Source organism: Eptatretus burgeri, chromosome 7 (assembly GCF_056783735.1).
Source record: "Eptatretus burgeri isolate ZD-2024b chromosome 7, Ebu_testis_v1, whole genome shotgun sequence".
NCBI classification, from domain to species: domain Eukaryota; kingdom Metazoa; phylum Chordata; class Myxini; order Myxiniformes; family Myxinidae; genus Eptatretus; species Eptatretus burgeri.
The window spans coordinates 8,138,587-8,160,700 of record NC_140967.1 but is presented as its reverse complement, the minus strand read 5'-3'; the positions used below and the strand labels follow the sequence as shown (position 1 = coordinate 8,160,700).

The window sequence follows — 22,114 nt, the reverse complement described above, 5'->3', positions numbered from 1 at the left end:
GGCTGTTTTTTGGGAAATAACGTGGCGGTGTGGTGGCTTGTTGGGAATAGTGTGGTCGTAAGATTGTTTGATGGGAGTATTATGGTCGTGAGGATCTTTGTTTTGAAAATTGTGTGGTGGTGGGAGTGTTTGAGTGGAATATTGTGGTGGTGAGGATCTTTATGCCTGGTGTTGGCTTAATGGTTCGGGTGGTGGGCTTGGAATCCTAGAATCCTGAGTTCAAATCCCACTTGGCTGTTGAATTAATACCAGGTGGGGTTGACTCTGCCTGTTATCCTTCCGAGCTTGGCAAAATGAGTGCCAGCTTGCTGGTATCCTGTGTCGGACTGGCGACCCGTTCAAGATTGTACCCAATTGCCAAGGAGACTGCTTAGGCAGCACCAACACTCTGCACAGAGTATGGTCCCAATGGATGGATGGATGGAGGGTCTTTGTTGTGAAAATTATGGTGATGTGGCCATGTTTTGGGAATAATGTGATTGCAAGATTGTTGTAAACACTGTGATGGTGAGATCATGAGGTAAGAGCAATGTGTTGTGCCTGTTTATCAAGACTGTTGTGGTGCCTACGAGCCACTTGTGCACATCGCAGTTGTGGTGAAAGCAGCAGACCAAATTTGTAATTGAATCACGATCAGATATGCATATGCCATAAATAAATAATTGTGCTGACTTTGTCCCATCATTGTCTTGACGCTGAATCCGCAGTTCAGGCCACGAGACCATAATGCACAGGGGATTATGGTGGGATTGCCGAGGCTGTCTAATCCATGGCCCACAGAGTAGAAACCGCTTGCCCGTCGGCTCAACGAGCTCATGGCACTGTTGGGTTCATTGTGCTGGCAGTGATTGGACGATGCTGGGATGTTCTACAGTTGAGAAGAAGCACAGAACCGATGGAGAGCAAAATGGCGAGCCTGTGGTGGTGGTTGTGGTGGATCGAGAGCCTTACTTGGTTCAAAAGTGGATGGTGTTTTTGAGTGTGGTCCGTGGCAAAGGCAGCCCTCCGATTATAGGGAACGGTCGCCCCTGCATACCCAGGGCCAGGTACGATCTCTTTGTTCACCACGAAGGAACAAACACCTCGGAGAGAATTTTCTCCATTTCAGTTGATACACCTTTCCACACAATTGTTCACAAAATCGTTGTGATCTCTCGGCCTGTCGCAGCAGGGCCTTCCCGCCCCCGATATCATCACCAGGTATCATGGAAGCCGTGGGTAGTTTTTTTGGAAAGTTTTCTGGTTTTGGCCTCACTAAGGGACGCGTCACTGAGAAAGCTCAGTTTGGATTTTCACGAGGACGGGGAAATGTGCAATATTGGGGAAATAAGCGCCTTGTTGTGGGATTTCTGTGTTAATACCCAACACAGCCCGGTTAATCCAGCCACGTCCAATTACTGGGCCTAAATTGGAATGGAAAATCTGCACTTCTTTACCCATCACCGATTGTTTCAAACATGCCGTTACTTGGGGTGTGTGGGTGTTATTTTCTGCTGTGACAGGCAAAAACATCTGCGAGTTGAATTTTAAATCCTGCCGAAGGTAATTACACACAAACCTCCATTGGCATCTCCCCCGGCGGAGCCGTGTGCGCTGGGAGCACCGCTCCGTATGCACCGCAAAAGTTCAGCCTTTAATTTCACACCGATTCCGCCCATATTAATGACACTAATGGGAGTAATATGGTATAAATTAACTTTTCCATTACACAATGTACTGTGGGAGTGCTACTGCCATGAGTTTTTAATAGGTTTTTAAAATGTGGAGGGGGGGGGGTGGGTAAGGGGAGGGGAAGTTGGCAGAAGTAGAAGAAAAGGTGAGTGGAGAAAGGAATAAATAAACTGGGAATGGATGCACAAGTTGTGTGTACATGATAGTACGCTTCATACACAACAGTGCGATTCATATAGGACAGTACTGCTCATACATGACATTATGGTTCATACATGACTGTATGCTTCAAATAGGACTGTATGGTTCATACACAGCAATATGGTTCATACATGATAGTATGGATCATACACAATATGGTTCATACATGACAGTACAGTTCATACATGGCAGTACAATTCCTACAGGACAGTACAGCTCATACATGACACTACGATATATGTAGGACTGTACAAATCATTCTTGACATTACGGCTCATACACAAAAATATGATTCATACGGAACAGTACGGCTCTTACATGACAGTATAGTGCTGATGCAATTTGTGGCGCACCTCAAAGGCATCTTGAGGTCCTACTTCGGCATATTTGTTATTCTTGGACAAGGAGATATTCCAAAGAACGGCATGACCAACTGAAGCAGTCACGCGGACACCTCTTTTCTCGCTTCCTTCAACCTACATTGCTTTGTTCGATTGAAATCGAGTCATCAGGACCACTTGGCGCTATCCTGCATTGCAAGAGACCTTGCTGGTAATCTGCTGCCCAAACAGCCTTGTGTATATCATTTCAGAAAAGTTTTGATGACGGACAATTAATATATTTTTCCTGCGATGAATTCCAATGAGACACCATGGTGATAAGTATACAGCAGATGCAACCCCTGGGTTCCTAAGCCGGAACACCGAAAGGGATCAAGAACTCATGTAGTGGTGGTAAAATGAGCCAAGGCCTTGCACCGCACTTCCAAATGGGCCAAGGGGAATTTGGGCCTGCCTCGATTCGTGCACTTCTATTATAATTACGGCACACCGTGCGTTCTTGTTTTCTCCGATTGCTTTGGCCAGCAGGTCAGGCTCCCAAAAGGTGTGGAGCAGATGCCAAAGAGACCTGGTTGCAAGGGACCTCTCTTCCAATAATACATCTCCGGACATTCTGTGTGTGCTTTGGATGGTTTCTGTACTTTCTTTACTCTTCGTAATCTGGTGCACTCTCGAGCTCTCTGTGCTCTTTAATAAACTCTTTTTGTGCTATCTTTGCCTTCTTTCTCCCTCTTTGGGATTTGGCTTGCTGATGAGGCCTGAAGGCTAAAACATGTTTCTAAAAACCGATTCATGAACACTTTGCCGGAGGGATTGTTTTCCTCCATTTTTATTCTTCTTTTGCCTTTTAATTGTTTTCTAATTTATTTTTTATTCAACTTTTATTTCTACTTTTGCTTCCTGATACAATATCTTTGCCGGAAGGGGTTTCACGCTTTCATTAACAGAGGAGTGACTCCTTGTATGTTGGCCTTCAGAAACAAGGTGCATGTGGTACTGCTTTGACCAGCCTTTCATGGCTTTTACATGACCCTGTCCTTTGGTCTTTTGCCAAAAGTGATCTCTCAGGTTTATCATAATGTTTGATTTGTTTTACCCTTCTTATTACCGACGCCACCGAGATGTTTCCACCCCAGTCTGTCTGTCTGTTAGTTTGTCTGTGAGCAGGATATCTCAAAAAGTTATGGACGAATTCGGACAAAACTTCACAGACAGGTTGGGTGTGTGACAAGGACAAATTGATGAGATTTTGTTGAATATCCGGACGTGCAGCCGGGGATGAGGATTATTTTGAATTCCAATGTGATTCTTCATAATTGAGAGATTGGGCCAAAAATGACATGTAGTGTGATATTTCCTACAGTTGTGGACGGGTTATGACAAAACTTGGTGGATGAGTTGGGTCGGTGACAAGAACAAGGTGATTCGATTTTGGTTCAGGTCCAGATGTAGATCTGGCCCATCAGTGGGATACAAAACGTAAACTGTTCATCCTGGTGGAGGGATGCGCTCTACCGAGTGTCGTTCCAGTTTTGAAGATATTTTTTCATTTGAGAAACATCAGCAAAAAATCCAACACTTTATAATGTTGGCTTGAACGCTGACCCCGTGGTGTTGTTAATTTTTGTGGACAGACTTGTTCAGCCAGAAGTAAGGCTGACAGATCCTCCTCCTGAGATTTATTTTGAAGCACCCAGGTCATCCTCCACGCCGGCTTCACCTTGCACCGTAACAAGTGCATCAGCAGGTGGTTCAAAAGAGGCTGAGACTGGTAGACTACAGGTGTGGATCTGAGATTCCAACCTGAAAACCCTGTCGATGGTGCAGTTCAAGAGGCCCTGGTTTCAAATGTTTACAACACGTGCATCACTGAAAACGAGCACACACCAAATGCGCACAAGTCCTTGTTGGGATTCATTCGTCATCCAAAAGTCCACTTAGGCATCTTCGGAAGTGTCGTGTTCGCAATTGCCATGCCTCCCTATAAGTTTTCCGTTCAGTGATAAGAAAGAAAAGAAAACTGAAGCGACTCTGAAAAGTATCATCAAATATCGAAAGGTTGGAGGTGATAGGCATCATGGGCCTTGTCAAGGTTATAGTTTGTATAGGCCTCAGGCCTCAGGCTTCAGGCCTTTGGCTTCATGCATCTGTTGTCAGCTTATGGGCCAGTGCAAATGGAATTAGCTGAGCTTTAAACCCCGCAATGCATTGTATATGCACATAAGCAGTGCACATGTTTTTGCTTCATGTGTGCACCCTGGGTTATTTTTTTATTTTTGAGAACCATGGAAGCAGTGATCTGTTGCCTATACACCACCCAGATAAAGGGATGTGACAGATCTCCTGTAGGGTAGGTACTCTGCTTGTAATGTCAATGGCTGCCCTCCTTCAAGAGACAACTTCTCGGCCATCCTTCCCGCCCGCCTGCTTGACTGATGGAATGTGACGCGTGGTACCTGTTTGTTTTATTGTTTGTTTTTGGCTCATGAGGCTGATCTGAGTAGTACTTAACGGAAAAGAAGACATGAAATGGTCACCAACAAATTCATTAAAAATGACAAGGGCGCTCAGTGGAGCGCATAGCTCCGCTACTTAATGCCTGATCCACGAGAACATATCGGGCCCAATACATTTTTTGAAATATCATGCCATATATCGTTTTTGGCCCTGTTTCTTAATGGTGAAGAATTACTATAAAAAAATAAATAATTCTCATATCCAAATCCGGATTCAGATCTTCAACAAAATCGAATCGATTCTTGCTTGTTACACACCCCACATGTCCACCAAGTTTCGTCTGAATCCGTCCACAACTCTTTGAGATATCCTGTACACAAACAAACAAACAAACGGAGAGAAAGGGGTGAAAACATAACCTCCTTCACTTTGGATGGGGGAGATATAAAATATGGTATCCTCTTGTTGGAATTGCTTTTTTCATTTTCTCAAAAATGTTTTGAATCAAACCTATGTTTCATGAATTTGTTGGTGGCCATTTTGTCTCTTGTTTTTGTTTATAGAGGCCCGAAGTTCACGTTGTTTAGTGCTTACATTCTGTGCTGCGAGGCCTGGTTCCCCTCCTTTCCTCCACCATGCGGCTTGTCTGCATCTTCTTTGCTTGGCTGTTGATTTAAACGTATAGTAGTTTTGATCTAAACTCGATCTCTCATGGTGATGTTGAACCTCTCCACAAGAGTGCTCGACAGTTAACGACCATTTTGATAAAGTTTTGCTTTGTTGATGGGGGAGACATTGCAGTACCCACATTGTAAGCAATTTTCTCAGTGTTGTTGTTATAATAATGAAGCGTCATTTTCCCGCTTGGATAGGTTTTATGTTAATAACTGTTTTCCGTAATTTTGTATTATGTGCAGCTATTTTCCCATCTGGTTTTCCAGATCATCGCTCGGTTCCTTCGACGAATTTTACCCTCTGCAATGCAGAAGTGACTTTTGGGCTATTGCTGTTCGTCGTTTGGAGGTTGCTCAGTTCTGCGAGGCTTTTGGAGCTTTTTGGGCAACTCTTTATGGAAGGAAAGATTAATTTCCTAGTCGGAGATATTTGTGAGATAAGTAAAAGGCCATACTAGAGGTTTCTGCTCATCATATGAGCTTCATCGTCCTCGTGATGAGTTGAATACCAGACTTATTTTGGTGAAGTAGGTGTTGGAGTTTCAAAGTCAGCTTCTGTCGTTCTGTGGTGGGAAGTCATACACAGATTTTAAAGGTAAGAAAGATATCTCAAACAGTTTTATTCAATGGCGATTTGGGGCAGGTTCTCGGGTCGTATAATCTAAGTTTCGGGGATGCGCCTTAAAAGTTTTCTTTATTCTCTCTTTGGAGAATAACACTAAGGCCCAGCAACAATGTGCTTCTAATGGCAGAGTTGTGAGCCAAAGGGAATAATGAATCTGGTACATGTTGTTTCTTTCTTCACTTCAACATTGGTGCTTGGGACATTGATTCTGACTTGCTTAATGCGTTCACAGAAACGTTGCCTGAACGTCAGGGTATAGACTTATACTCCTGGTCCTCTCCTCCATTAAGGCTCCTGGTGTGGATGGCATGCCACTTGGATATTATAAGGTTATAAAAGTTATCCTTGTAAAGTTATAAGACATTGTGGAATATCATGAGACCAGAAGTGCTGCAGGCACTCCATGAAAGCACTCTCCATTCCCAGTACTCCCTTTATCCAGGTTATTGTGGTCCCCCATCTCTCATTCACTTCTTTTCATTTGTTAGTTGTCGGTTGTTTTGTTCCTTTTCTGTTTCATCCCCACTGTCGTCTTCTTTTGTGCTGCTTGTTCATCCCATGTGTCCTCCATTTATTTTACTCCCTTTTTACCGCTTTAATATTTATTTTATCCCATGTATTTTACCCCCATGACCCGCTAGGAGTACTAAACCACCCTTTGATCTCGTTCTCACTTCAACTCTGCTGTTGGTGTTTCCCCTTTTCCATATTGTTCAGTTCCATTCTTCTCTCTCTCAAACACGAGCCTCAACCATACATGTGTCCAAGAAATAAAAATAAATAAAAACCTTTCCAGCGACGGAACTGTTCCTAAGTTGTAGGCTTGCGGTTATCTTCTTGCTTGTCAAAAAAGATGACACCCATTTTGGACCAGTCAGTGTCTGGCATATTCACTTTGCACAGATAACAAGGTCATATCCATGGGTCTAACCACACATTTTAAAACCACTTATTAATACTCTAATACACCCTGATCATTGTCCTTGTATTCCACAGAGAGTAATTTATGTCTTTTTATTATTATTAAGCCTCCCCGATAGCATAGGGGGAAGGTTTATTGCTATTTTAGGGTTTGTTTATACAATTAGCACCCCAAATTTTTAATGACACCACACGGTTTATTAGACCCCCCCCCCCGCCACCACCATTGGAGTACTAAACCACAATTTAATTACTTTTTTCCCATCTTCCTGCACTCCCAACACTCCAAATTTCCAAACTGCATCAATTTCCGAGCTGTATCTCAGAGCCGGTCGGGGTTTTTGGAATGAAATTTTGCATAAATTATGGGAATGAAAGTATGCGGGGATGACATCATGTTTTTTGACCTTGATCTAATTTTAAGGTCGTGGCCACGTTCAAGACATTTTAATATTTTCACCAAAACTCGACTAAAATGCGACTGATCAGAACGAAATTACCCTCCACAGATCGCCTCGACTCCTAGAGCAAGGCACATTTATGCTTCATTTACATCATACCCCTCTGGGTTAAAGGTCAAGGTCAAATGGTGGTCTAAAAAAAAAAAAGAGAAGGTTTTTTGTTTTGTTTGTCATTGCTCAATTTTTCCAATGCGGAATCTCAAAGACCACTTTGCCTTCTAATATCTTCTTGCATCATAATAGTGTACCTGCATTGAAGTTGTGCACCTGATATTTGATTTGTGTCCTTGACCTTTGTTTTTCGGATTGTGACCTAATTAAAAGAAAAAACACCTTTTTGATCATAACTTGAATAATTTTCCTCAGATTTTAATGTTGTTGAGTTTTCTGGATAGATAACAGATGGGAACACATTTCCTTAATTTACACGCCATCCCTAAATATTGAAAGTCAAGGTCAGATGATGGTCCGAAAAAAATATGGCCATCATTGGATGGTGGGCTGAGGGTAAGTCGCTGGCGATCCGTCTGCGGAGGCCTACCCTTGGCGATCGATTTGTGATCGCAGATATCGAGTTGGTCATGTTCTTATTGATGCCCGAGATAGTATAAATATGTAGGAGTACCCATTTGATGTTTTTTGATCAGAAGAAAGCATTTGATGTTCCCCACAGATATCTCTTTTTGCGTTTGATACTATCTTTGCGCAATGTGTGCAGTTGCTTATTACCTCATTTGCATGTAAATCCGAGATGATCCGGGTTCTCCTGCATCCCATATTTATTGTTTCCCTGAGTTCAGTGAAAAGACGTCTGTTTCTGCTTGACTTTTTGATTCAATGTAAGCGGTTCTTTCCCAGAAAGTTAGGGCGGACCATTTTCTGCTCGATCCTTGTAAAGTTGGCGTGTCATCACTTTACCGGTATTATCAAATTGTCCTCAACGCTTGGCATTCTTTCAGTCTACATTGTAATCCATTGGCTCATGTTGGCCTGAAGTTTTTTTTTTAATAAGAAATTTTGTGCAATTCTCTTTTACCAAATGTCTGCATTTTGATGTCATTTGTCCAGCATTTTGTGGAGATAGGAACATTCACAGTGCAGGATTGGGCTGACAGGATTGCCCACAAGTACGCACACTCACATCTAAGCTGTCTAGCCTGGGTTTGAATCCTGACCCAGCTATACACTGCCATCCCGGTGTTTCGCAGGCATGGCGATTCATCAATTTATGTGCCATCCCTTGGATGGACATCAAACGGGTGTCCCGTCTGCCAGCATTCATTGGCAGACGTTAAAGATCCCACGGTGTCTTTCCCGAAGAGTACGGAAGCTATTACTGGGCACCCGGGACACGTTCCAAATTCCTGCCCGAACCAGCAGAGGGCAGAGCATCAGCGACACAGCTGCACCCTCAGCCAATGATGCTACCCCGCAGCCTTGTGCTACATACGAATGAAGAAGTGCAGGATTTGCAAGCTGCTGCATTAGATCGGGTGCAATTCAGCTCAATAGGTGTTGGTTGTCACTGATGTTAGTTAGACAAGTTTACATGGTTGACCAGCTTTTTAAAACCATTGTCTGTGTCTTTAGGGAGATTGGTATTAGCTGGCATATGCAGCTTGGTGTTCTTTCACTGACTAGTCAAGATGTTTTTGGTTCACGAAAAAATATTTTCACGAAAAATATAAGTGACCACGATATTCGTTATTGTTGTGTGTCTGTCTGTCTGTCTGTCTGTCTGTCTGTATGTCTGTCTGTCTGTCCCGAGCATAGCTCCGTGGGTTTTGATCCGATCCTAATGAAATTTTGGTGGGAGGTTTATATCATGATCTAGTTATGTTTTCCTGAAAATGGGCGTGGTCCGCCCATTATGGGCGGAGTCAGGCCCAAAAACATGTGTTTTTCGGGGGTAGCCGATTTCAAGTTACATCTTCTCCTTGGGGTTTTGTCGAATCTGGCAGGGGTTTCGGTATTTGGTTAGCCCAATGGCACCTGCATAGCCCCACGGAGCTCGATTTTTCATTTTCGTCCCAAGGTCAAGGTCACAAGGTCATGAACTTAGAAAATTTCGAATTTTGACATAAAAATCAGACAACCGCCCAAACTTTGAGAGCTAGGATGACAATATTTTTTATGCATAATCTTGAGGTCATTCCCCACCTAAAGTCTTGAAACCATTTTGCTCTATCTCGAACACCTTGCCCGTGGCGCCCCCTTCAAGTTTGTTTTTATGCTGATTTCATCAAAGTATGGATAATCCGAGGAGTGTGAAATTCCATATAGCCGATATGACATTATATTGTTCCTGGAATGTTCCAGAGGAAGTTTTGCACCAAAGGTCATAATCCTTGACCTTTGACCTTTAAAGGTTATGCAAAGGTCAAATTTTGAAAGTTGTTGAACAAAACCGGGTTTTCGACATTTTGCAGCTAATAACCTGTCACTCGTACCACATCATGTTGATCATTTTTATAACTTGGTCAAACATTATCACATTGTCTCATCCTTGACTTCTGAAACAATCTACATCGTCAAATACCGCTCGTGAACCATTGTCGTTATCAGACTTGTTCTCATATTATTGTTGAATCTCACTTCTGTGAAACATGCAAGTCCCTTTTTCACCCGTATGTCGATTGCGAGAAACTAGTTTCTCTATTTAAAATCCTGCATGCAACAGTAACACTGGTCTCTATTTAAAATGTTGCATGCAACAGCAACACTGGTCTCAATTTAAAATTTTGCATGCAACAGTCACAATGGTGTATTTTAAATGTTGTATGCAACAGCAACAATGGTCTATATTTAAAATGTTGCATGCAACAGCAACACTTCTGTGAAACATGCAAGTCCCTTTTTCACCCGTATGTCGATTGCGAGAAACTAGTTTCTCTATTTAAAATCCTGCATGCAACAGTAACACTGGTCTCTATTTAAAATGTTGCATGCAACAGTAACACCAGTCTCTATTTAAAATGTTGCATGCAACAGTAACACCGGTCTCTATTTAAAATGTTGCATGCAACAGTAACACAGGTCTCTATTTAAAATGTTGCATGCAACAGTAACACCGGTCTCTATTTAAAATGTTGCATGCAACAGTAACACCAGTCTCTATTTAAAATGTTGCATGCAACAGTAACACCGGTCTCTATTTAAAATGTTGCATGCAACAGTAACACCGGTCTCTATTTAAAATGTTGCATGCAACAGCAACACTGGTCTCAATTTAAAATTTTGCATGCAACAGTCACAATGGTGTATTTTAAATGTTGTATGCAACAGCAACAATGGTCTATATTTAAAATGTTGCATGCAACAGCAACACTTCTGTGAAACATGCAAGTCCCTTTTTCACCCGTATGTCGATTGCGAGAAACTAGTTTCTCTATTTAAAATCCTGCATGCAACAGTAACACTGGTCTCTATTTAAAATGTTGTATGCAACAGCAACAATGGTCTATATTTAAAATGTTGCATGCAACAGCAACACTGGTCTCGATTTAAAATATTGCATGCACCAACAACACTGGTCTCAATATAAAAAGTTGCATGCAACAGTAACAATGGTTCAATTTAAAATGTTCCATGCAACAATAACAATGGTTCAATTTTAAATGTTGCATGCAACAGTAACAATGGTCTATTTTAAATGTTTCATGCAACAGCAACAATGGTCTCTTTTTATAATGTTGCATGCAACAGTAACACTGGTCTCTATTTGAAATGTTGCATGCAACAATAACAACGGTCCTCCTCAGCTTTTCTCTTCTCCACTGTTTTTGGTTTTATAATCTCTCGGGTAAAAATCAGAGTCCACTTTAACCAGTTCCTTGATCGCCGAGGTGAAGTTGGCTGTACAAGATAAAGAAGGGAATTACAAATGCAAGGGGATATCATTGCAATGTTTTGTCAGTCATTGGAGTTCTGGTTATTTATTGAGTGTGAGTTAAGTATGTCCTTTACACAGACATGGGTTTGTCATGAAACGTGTTAATAATGCTCTTTGAACTGTTGAGGATGAGGTAATTGGAGGTATTGTTTTCTTTATGACCTGCTATATTTGCGATGTCATTTTGTCTTGTGTGAAGGAATCGTCATCTTGATTGCATCATCCTCGTGAGTTCCAGGAAGTTCCAGGTGGAGCCCAATATATGCTGAAATAGCAAGTGAATGATTTCCACCTCCGGAATCCATCAACATAACATTTACAGGTAAACTGTTATATTTTTATTCCATTGTGTATTGTTTTTGTGTTTATATGTCCATAGTCCTCTCGAGTACCCGGAAGCTCTGAGCAGAGCCCCATGTATTGTCATGCACAATAAATGAATCCATCCATTCAATGTGGACCATACTCTGTACGGAGCGTCGGTGCTGCCGAAGCAGTCTCCTGGGATATTGGACACAATCCTGGATGAGTCGCCACTCCGACGCTGGGCATTGGCTTTAATCGTCGTGCAGCCAAATTATAATTTTCAGTAATACTGAGTATTTGGAACGCTATACACAAGAAGCTATAGCTCCAACTGAAAAACAACAACACCAACAACAACCATTCAATCTAATTCGTGTCATTTGAATCATTGAGAATGACCGACCCATTCAAATTGCTGGACGAGTACTCAACTTGCCAATAATCAACTGTATATTTATCTTTATGAGCTTTTATTTTGCTTTCTCGATATTTCTTCTGTATTTATTTGCTTTCTGTCTGTCTCTCTCTCTCTCTCTCTTACTCTTTCCACTCTTTTCTGCCTTTGTCTCTTTTTTTAGTTTTGCCTTCCATGACATTTTCTGCGGTTTTAGCATTGTTGCATAATCTGGTGTCGTTTAACTTTTAAAAGGTTCTTTTCACATTTTTCACATTTAAGCCTTTTTTGCATTATGCTGATGAAGCCATGAAGGCATTGCTCAGGACTGGTGTCAATTATTTATTTGTGAAATACATGTAACCATTGCAAATAGACTCTTTGGGGTTGTGGCCACGGTAATGCTCTGTGAAGGTCTTTCTCCCTCTCTCCATCTTGTCTCTCTGTCTCACTCTCTGTCTATCTCCCCTTCTCTCTCTCTCTCTCTGTCTCTCTGTCTCTCTCTGTCTCTCTCTCTCCCTCCGTGTCCCTCTCCCTCTCCATCTCCGTCTGCATCTCCGTCTCTCTCACTCACTCTCACTCACCCACGCCCTCTCCCAAACACTTTCCCATTCGATTTCTCATGAATTTGTGTTCTCTTCTCCATTAATATTAGTGCCTCCACACACAGGCTTTCATTAATTTCTGATTTGTTATGTTTCGTGCTTATTCAGGTGATAGAATGCATAGTGTTGCTGTTGTTCTGCTTCTAAAAGGTTTGGGATTTTTGGTGTGTTTTGTACCTAAAACCAAGCTTTAATTTCACCCATAGCTCGATATCCCTTTGTCGACCAAACTGCTCTTTTGCCAGGCTGCATTACCGCTTTCATTGGGGACATGCCTACTTAACCTGATTGCAATTTATTAACGTAGAGTATGTTTATATGATTATATTAAGCTTGTAACAGAACCATAAAGAACATGCAATGCCAATATGAACAAGTTGTTCGATAGTTTAGCATGCACAATGTGCTTGGAAAAAAAAACTGTAACCAATGTATGAACACCTTGTTTTGTGATGCTACACCACGGGGTTATCTTCCTGATACGTCCCCAAACTCTGCTGCTCTCAGTGTTCTACTTGCTATTGGCCTATTCCCACAGCTTTTCTCACACTTTCAGGTTAAGGTAGCCCACATTGCATTCCTTAAAAAGAATTCATGTGAACGTCCATGGGGGAGAGAGATTAATGGCACAGCCGTTTGATTGGGCCACGAGAGCCGCCACTGAAGGCTGTGGGTAGCATGGAGCCTCCGGATGGAAGCATCAGGTCAAAAGGTTCACTCTGCGGCTTCAAAAATGTGGCATCATGGCCCTCTGTGGGATGCAGGCCACCTGGCCCTTTAACTTGTCACAAAGATGCCTCCATCTCGAGGTCTCCATCTCACTCCCATGCGAAAAGTCCCCAACATTGATTGTGCCAGGAATAATTTCTTCAAGCAGAATAACGGAGAGATTCGAACCACGCAACCTGCGAGCTTTCAAGTGGCCACTTAAATCGCTGTGCCAAGAATTCTTTATTGATTGCCATTCGGTGCAGGATTTGGCATTGTATTAACTTTTCAATCACAAGTACAGCAATGCTTGTCTGACATCCATGCAGTGTCAGCCATTCTAGTGATTGAGCAAAGTGTGTGTGTGTGTGTGTGTGTGTGTGTGTGTGTGTGTGTGTGTGTGTGTGTGTGTGTGTGTGTGTGTGTGTGTGTGTGTGTGTGTGTACAGACAGTGTTAAGGTTATTATCATGTATAGGATATGTCACAGGAACTCAAAATGAGGTCAAAGATTCCATTTAGCTCAAATTCATCTTATTTCTGTCAGGTGTTTACATCTGCCACCAAAGGTGGATGGAGATTACATTTTCACCCGTCTGTCTGTCGGTTTGTCTGTGAGCCGGATATCTCAAAATGTTGTCGACGAATTTGCCCAAAATTTGGTGGACAGGTTGCTTGTGTGACGAGGACGAATTGATTCAAATTTGGTGAACATCCAGATGCGGATCGGGACACAAATGTTTGTTTGTTTTTTAAGGAATTCTTCATCATTGAGAGTTGTGCCCAAAAATGATATACTCGTATAGCATGAACATTGTGGATGGATTACGACAAGATGTGGTGGATGAATTGAGTGGGTGACAAGAACAAGCCGATTCGGTTTTGGTTCAGGTACGGATACAGATCAGGCCGATCAGTGGGACACAAATATAAACTGTTAAGCCTTGCAGAGGTACACACTCTCCCAAGTGTGCCGTTCTAGTTTTAAGAGGTGCTGATGTTGTGGGTAAAGAGGGTTAGCTACCTTATGGATAATGTTGGCATTGCCAGAAAAAATACTACAAATGGCTCGATAATCGAAAATCGATTAAATTTCCATCAGCATTCTTTTTCTTATGAGAATATGTTTGACACATACGATGTAATATATAAAAGGAGCTCAGTGTCGGCGTGTCTGCGTGTGCCGACGTGTCTGTCAACAATTGTCTGATTGGGGATACCACAAATCAAGCAATAACGGAACTCCGTACACAACGCAGCCTCAAAAAATTGATATTGTCTGTAAAGTCTGTAATGATATGTCAAAACAGACATATCAATGTCTGCAAAGCTGTAATGAAAACTTTTCCAATGAATGCAAGTGACTTTAAATGTCAAAAGGCTCATATGTGATATGTATTATTTTGTTGTGGTTAAATGAGACAAGTTGTGGTTTTGTATGCAGCCTGTGGCTGCTGGTTGCATCATTTTCTCGAAGTGCAGCTGTGCTGCCGATGCATTGCCCCTGTTGCCAGAAAGCTGGTACTCATTTTGCTGACCTCAGAAGGATGACAGGCTGAGTCAACCCACCTGGTGTTATTGCATTACTACAACAGAGGCTCAAACTCAAGATCCTACAATGTTAAGCCAGCCACTTTAACCGTTAAGCCAATACGAGGCTTAATAAGAAAAGTATCAACCGTACTTGGTCTTTATTATGCCTAATTATAGGTGTGTGTCTTTTTTTTTCTCTGTCTGTCTTCTCTTCTCTCCTAGGTTTAGGGCATTTAGCCAATAATGGATTACAACCATCTTAACCTGATGTTTAATACATGCAATACGGTATACAAAATCCATGAAAGGTGACGATACAAATGATGCATAATTATCATTCAAAAAGAAAAAATAAACCATGAACAGCAAATCAAGAATTTTATGAATTCACTGCACTCCACCGGTTTTGTAACTGTTAGAGAGCAGACCTCATCTGCAGTGAAGTTTCAGCCGTAAACCCAAGACATCCTCAGGCCCTTTGTTACAATTCAAGCGAGTGACTTGCTTTTTCGAATTAATTTTTAAACTTGATTTTAAAAGGTGTTTTTAAATTTAAATACATTGAAATGCCAATTAATTACATTTAAATGTAATTAATTGGCATTTCGAAATAAGCCATTCGAGTATCCAATTGGAAATAAGTCATTTGAGTTTCTTGTGTTGGAGTGGTGACCGTACAGGATTGTGCTCACTCGCCAATGAAACTGCTTTGGCAGACCAACGTATATGCCTCATGACATGAGAAGAACATATATGTGTATATGTGTGTATTTATATATATATATATAAAATTATATATTATATATTACATATTATATATAATATTATACATTACATAAATATTATATATTATATTATATATTTATATCAGAAATATAAATGTTTTTATATATATATATATATATATATATATATATATATATATATATATATATGTCTTAACTTCAACCTGGCAAGTGTCACTTTGCATGAAGAAAACCCTTTAAGTGATACTTGCTTATTTGTTTTACATTCAATTTTACAAAGGTAGTTCCAGTGAAAGTTATACAAATTTTCTGGGGCCAGAGAGAGAAGATCTACTTTCGCACAATGCATCAGCGACTTTCAGCATAATTTAGTTCTTGCACTGTTCATCAAACACTGAGTATTGTTCATAAGCGATTTAAAGTGGGGTGTAAAAATGTGGATTGCAAGTAACGTCCTGCTTCTGGCCCATCTTGGGGTCACACCCTCAAACATCATTGGAGTGAACCCCCATCGCATTAAGACCGTCTGATAAAAGCGATATATCTTGCTGAATAATGGTCCATTAGTAACGGGTGCATCCATACAGAGTGTAACGCTGCAACTTTCATTAGCACCATGATCACATGTTGTTGATAAATCGATTTGATATTATTAAATCAAAAACATTGATTACTTTTCGGTCAGTCAGCCCCACCCCAATGCCGTTTCTGAAAATTGAAAGATGCTCATTTTTATTCACATATCCAATGTGCTTGGAAACGACCAATCAAATACATACGTGAGGCTGCATATCGGTATTCAAAAACAGCACCTTGTTTTTTTCTGACAAACAGAAAGGCCATCAATAGACAAAACCAAACGATGTTCTTGGGGTTGTTGTTCTCTTCTTAGACCTGAAAACGGGATTTCAAGTCTTCGCTTTGAAAGGAAGTCTCACATTATGGGTGGGATTCAGGAGCGAAGTGGAATTTTGAGATGGGGCCTTTACGACCTTGTACAGCAGAGCCTCAAGAAGTACAGAAGGATTGAATAGACCTGCTAGATCTTTGCATTTGGTTCGATATGATTTTAAATTTTCCAGGAACCCGGTATCTGGAACTAACCCAGTTATCTTGTCTCCGCACCGCAAACATTTCTGTGAATTGGTGGAATGCCAGGGTCGATATTTCTGCAGCTAAGCGTACCTTGAGCGTCCTTTGACATTTGACACCATCAGTCATGACTCTCATGATGGTGACGTGTCATTCTCTCAGAAAGCCAATGTTCAAATGTCAAATCTTAATCGCCAGCATTTTACACTCACATCAACACGTTTCTATCCGTCAAAACCTCTCGTGAAATAATTCAGACCGTTTTCACATGACTTCAGTGACAGGTTCAGTTTCTGACGAGAATCCTTGGAATTTTCATCAGAATTTTTGGAGAAGCTTTTGGATTGCAGGTGCTCTTGTTAGATGGTTTGGCTTAGTGATAATATCCGCTTGTATGAATTTTTACATTTACAAGTTTATTGCCAATAACTGAAATGGCATCAAGGTCCATGTTTACTGTTTGCCTCTATTTTCAGGTTTGGTTAGTAATTACACAATCACCAAGTAATGCAATATTTATAAGAGGCTTTTCATGTTAACAGAATTTTCCAGATTTCCCCCCTGCAACAAACATCCAGGGTTTTCGAGTTAGGAGTGATGGTTGCAAGTCAACCATGTCTAAAGTGGGGGATGGAGTTGAGAGGAGGGAAAATCTGACATTTGCAAATCTCGACCGTATTACAATTAAACCGCCTCTTCATTGTTAATCATTTTTAATTTTGACAGTCATCGAAGGTGCATGAAAGAGCTTGCATGCTGAAGCGCACTACATAAGTTACTGTATATACATATATGTATATGTATGTATATATATATATATATATATATATATATATATATATATATATATATATATATATATATATATATATATATAAAAATATATGTATGTATGAATGTCCAATTCGGATACATACCATACTCTGTGTTACAGAGCATTGTTTTTGCAAAAGCAATATCTTGGCGAGGGTTATGCTCAGTGGTTTGCCATCCCTCTCCAAGCAATGGTTTGGGCAGGAATTTGAAATTAGTGCATGATGCTGGTGATACCTCATCTGATCATTGCAAAGGACAATGTGGGATCTTTAACGCCCACCAACTAATGCCGTTGTATATAAAATACATATATATATATATATATATATATATATATATATATATATATATATATATATCTTCTTCTTCTTTCGGCTGCTCCCGTTAGGGGTCGCCACAGCGGATCATCCGTATGATCCGCATAGTGATTTAGCACGTTTTACGCCGGATGCCCTTCCTGACGCAACCCTGGTCGCTTCTTACGACACAGGGATATGGTACACCTATTTTAGCCGGGGTATACACCGGCCCAGTACACTGGTACTCATTTTGCCGACCTCGGAAGGATGACAGGCTGAGTCAACCCCCTGGTGTATTAATTCATTGGCCCAACGGGGCTTGAACTCAGGACCTTTTGGATCCCAAGCCGCTACCCTAACCACTGCGCCAACACCAGGCTCATATATATATATATATATATATATATATATATATATATATATATATATATATATATATATATATATATATATATATATATATATATATATATATATATATATATATATATATATATATATATGATGTAGAAATATAGATATACACATGTGTATGTATACGTATGCATTTACATGTGTGTATATGTATATGTATGTATATATATATATATATATATATATATATATATATATATATATATATATATATATATATATATATATATATATATATACATATACATATATATATATATATATATATATATATATATATATATATATATATATATATATATATATATATATATATATGTACATGTATAAATATATATATATATGTATATATATATATATATATATATATATATATATATATATATATATATATATATACATACATATATATTTATACATATGTATATATATATATATATATATATATCTATATATATATATTTATACATGTACATATATATATATATATATATATATATATATATATATATATATATTTGTATATGTATGTATGTATGTATATATGTATTGACCTGTCTGTTTGTTTGTCTGTCATGTTATAACTTGAGAACAGATGAATGGATTTCAATAAATTGAACTACGGTGGATTCAGCGAACTCCGGGAAGGTTTGTGATGAATTTTTTTTTCGATTTTATTCATGATATACATGTCTCCCTTAAAAAAGGAGCCATGTCCCTTTGTCTGTTTGTCATGTTAGAACTTAAGAACGGATTAATAGATTTCAATAAATCGAACTACGGTGGATTCAAGGAACTGCTTGGAAGGTTTGCGATGAAAAATAAAAAATGTAATTGTTATTTTTAATTAAAAAAAAATGCTTTTTTATGGGTACATGAGCACACGTTGCAAAACTGCAAACGCCAACTTGCGACGCTGGTTAACCCCGCACTCCCAGGAATTCTTTTTCTTCTTTCCCTTTTGATTTGCCATCACAACAGCAAAAGTGTATTTCCGTCAGTGAAGTGACGGGTCTTATATGCTAGTATGTATTACGACAGGTGTGGGAGCATGTGCCAGAGCAGCGCGTCGCTGGGTCCACTTTCCGCCAGTACTCCACGGGCCTCCGTCTGGCTATCCCCCAGGCAGATGCCTGGCCCATCCCATCTCCTTGAGATGCTGATCAATCTGCTGCAACCACGAAGCACGTGGTCAGCCCATTGGCCTCCTCCACCCACGAGGCTCCTTCGCTGAGAGAATCTGGTGAGCAGGATCAGCGTCAGGAAAATGAGCTTCATGTCCATACAGCTACAGCTGATGCTCACGAACTCTGCAGGTAACAAATCTCACTTGACTCTCTCAGCAACTGCTCAATGGACACAAAGTCCGACCAGCGATAGCCAAGGATTCTCCGAAGAGACCTGGTACCAAAGGAATTAAGTCTCCGTCTCAGATCCTTGGTCAGAGTCCAAGTCTCGCATCCATAGAGCAAGACTGTAAGCACCAAGGACCTGAAGACTCAGACTTTCGTCCTCCCACACAGGTCCCGGCAGCGCCACACCCCATGATCCAGTGAATCCGTGACTCCCCAGGCTCGACCCAGACGTCTTTTGACCTCTGGCTCCCAGCCAACAGAGACATGAATATCACTGCCAAGGTAAGTGAATCTCTCCACGACCTCAACATGCTCACCACAAACAGGCACAGACAGGACAGTAGCATCCAATATGTAATTGAAAGCCTGGATCTTAGTTTTGACCCAGGAAACCCATAATCCCAGCAGCTCTGACTCCTCATTCAGCACCTCAAGGGCCCCCAAAAGGATAGCTAGAGTCTCCACAAAGATGACTGCATCATCTGCAAAATCAAGGTCCGAGATCTTGACATTCCCAATCGATGCACCACAGCTTGATCTCTCCGACATCCTCCCCAGAATCCAGTCCATACAAGTGCTGAAAAGTGTGGGGGCCAGTACACACCCCTGACGAACTCCAGCAACAACTGGAAATAAATCAGTGATGGCATCTCCACATCTCACAGCACCCTCATTACCAGAGTAGAGTTCAGACATCAGATCAATCAGTTTTGGTGGCACCCCACGAAGACCAAGAATCCTCCAGAGGGCATCCCGATTCACTGATTCAAACGCTTTACAGAGATCAACATCGACTGCAAGCAGCCCCTGCCGAAACTCTCATCTACGTTCGGTGAGGACACGAAGAGTAATGATACGGTCAATCGTTGACCTCTTTGGTGTAAAGCCTGACTGCTCTGGATGCTGGTGCTCAAGCAGATGGTGGCGAACCCTATCAAGAATTATCCGAGCAAAGACCTTGCCCGGCACTGAGAGCAGCGTCACTCCTCAGTAGTTGTTGCAGTCTTCGCGATCACCCTTCCCTTTCCAGAGAGGGACAACAAGGCCCCTCTTCCAGTCAGTTGGGATGATGCCTGTGTTCCAGGCAGAGCACAGAACTGCATGCAACGACACGAGTGCAGCATTTCCATCTGCCTTGAGAACTTCAGCATGGATGCCACAGATCCCTGGAGCTTTACCCCATTTCAACTGGTTCACCACAGCGTGTGTTTCCACAAACGACCACAGTTGGTGGACCACAGTTGATTGGTGGGTCAGCAATAGGGATTGTAACACCCCTGACATCCAACTCAACAGCTGGTGGATCAGCCTGGTACAACTGCTCAAAGTAACCAGCCCGGCGGGCCTTCACTTCGGACTCTTCTGTCAAGGACCCACCACCCTTTGCTCAAACTGCAGCACACCGAGGGATGAGCTTGGAGGAACACAATGCACAAATTCCCCTTTCAGCAGGATGAGAATGTCTTGATCACAGGTGATGCTCTACCCCCTCACAGATTCCTCGCACATAGGCCTCCTTGTCTCCCCTTAGTGCACGTTTTACGCCTCAGCTCCCTGAACAGCCCAACTCTGCCATTCAGCCTGGCCCTGCAACTCTGGGCAATGGTATCCAGTGTTCCTTGAGAGACAAAATTCTTCTTCGCCCTCCAATGAGTTTCAAGACATCAACCGGCAACATCAAGGACGGTGGTCTTGAAGGCACTTCACAACTCTTCAGGTCCTCGCAAAGCACCCAGACCCCCCAAATCTCCACTCAGCTTGTTCACAAACTCCTCAGCTACCCTCTCATCCTTGAGCTTGCCAACATCCAGCCGAGGCTGGGATAGTACCATTCTCCTGGATTTAAGGTGCAACTTAAGAGTTGCTACAACAAGCCGGTGGTCAGTATTGAGGAACTGAGCACTCCTGTGGACGCTGCAGTTCTGGATCATCCTCCAGCAACCATCAACGAGCACATGGTCAATCTCCTTTGCCACACCACCAGCGTTGGAATACCAAGTCCAGCCATGAGCTTCTGGGCGCTGAAACCATGAACCAGCCACCCTCAGTCCATGACTTCTTGCAAAGTCGAGGAACTTAGTGCTATTCAGGTTCACAGTTCCAGACCCATGGGGACCAACACTCGTCTCATAATCATCCCTTTCAGTTCCAGTCGATGCATTGAAATCCCCCAAGACTAGAAGTGTATCTTGTCTGGGGCACTGATCAAACACAGACTCGAGCGTGGCATACAATGCATCCTTCACGGTGAGATCACTCGCCTCGGTCTGAGCATAAACAGAGACCAGGGAAATGACACCTAAGGAGTGATGAATCCTTAGTCTCATAATACGCTCGTTGACCGGTGTTACCTCAATTATCATTGAAGTCAGCTTATTGGACACAGCTTCAGCAACTCCTTGGGCATGGTAACCATCAGAGCGACCAGACCAATAGTAGGTGTAATCACCCGCCACGATCTCGCCACAATCCAGTGTCTGAACCTTAGAGAGAGCTGCAATACCGATATTCAAACGCTTGAACTCAGATGATAACAGAGACAGGTGATCATCCTCTCTTAGGGATAGGACATTCCAGGCACCCACCCGAAGGGACCGCCTCAGGC

General features: G+C 41.6%; 1 protein-coding gene across 5 annotated transcripts in view; it reads left to right on the top strand.

Annotated features, from left to right (window-relative positions):
* ESRRG (estrogen related receptor gamma) overlaps window positions 1-22,114 on the top strand; it is a 461,392-nt gene that overhangs the window by 195,496 nt on the left and 243,782 nt on the right. For 4 of the 5 annotated variants that reach the window (XM_085887365.1, XM_085887364.1, XM_085887366.1 and 1 more), the window contains one exon: window positions 11,443-11,565. In XM_085887365.1, coding sequence (XP_085743491.1) covers window positions 11,525-11,565 — 41 coding nt within the window. In that variant the 5' untranslated portion in view covers window positions 11,443-11,524. Of the gene's footprint in view, window positions 1-868; window positions 1,047-11,442; window positions 11,566-22,114 lie in introns of those variants that run through there. The other variant, XM_085887367.1, reaches the window with a different exon arrangement.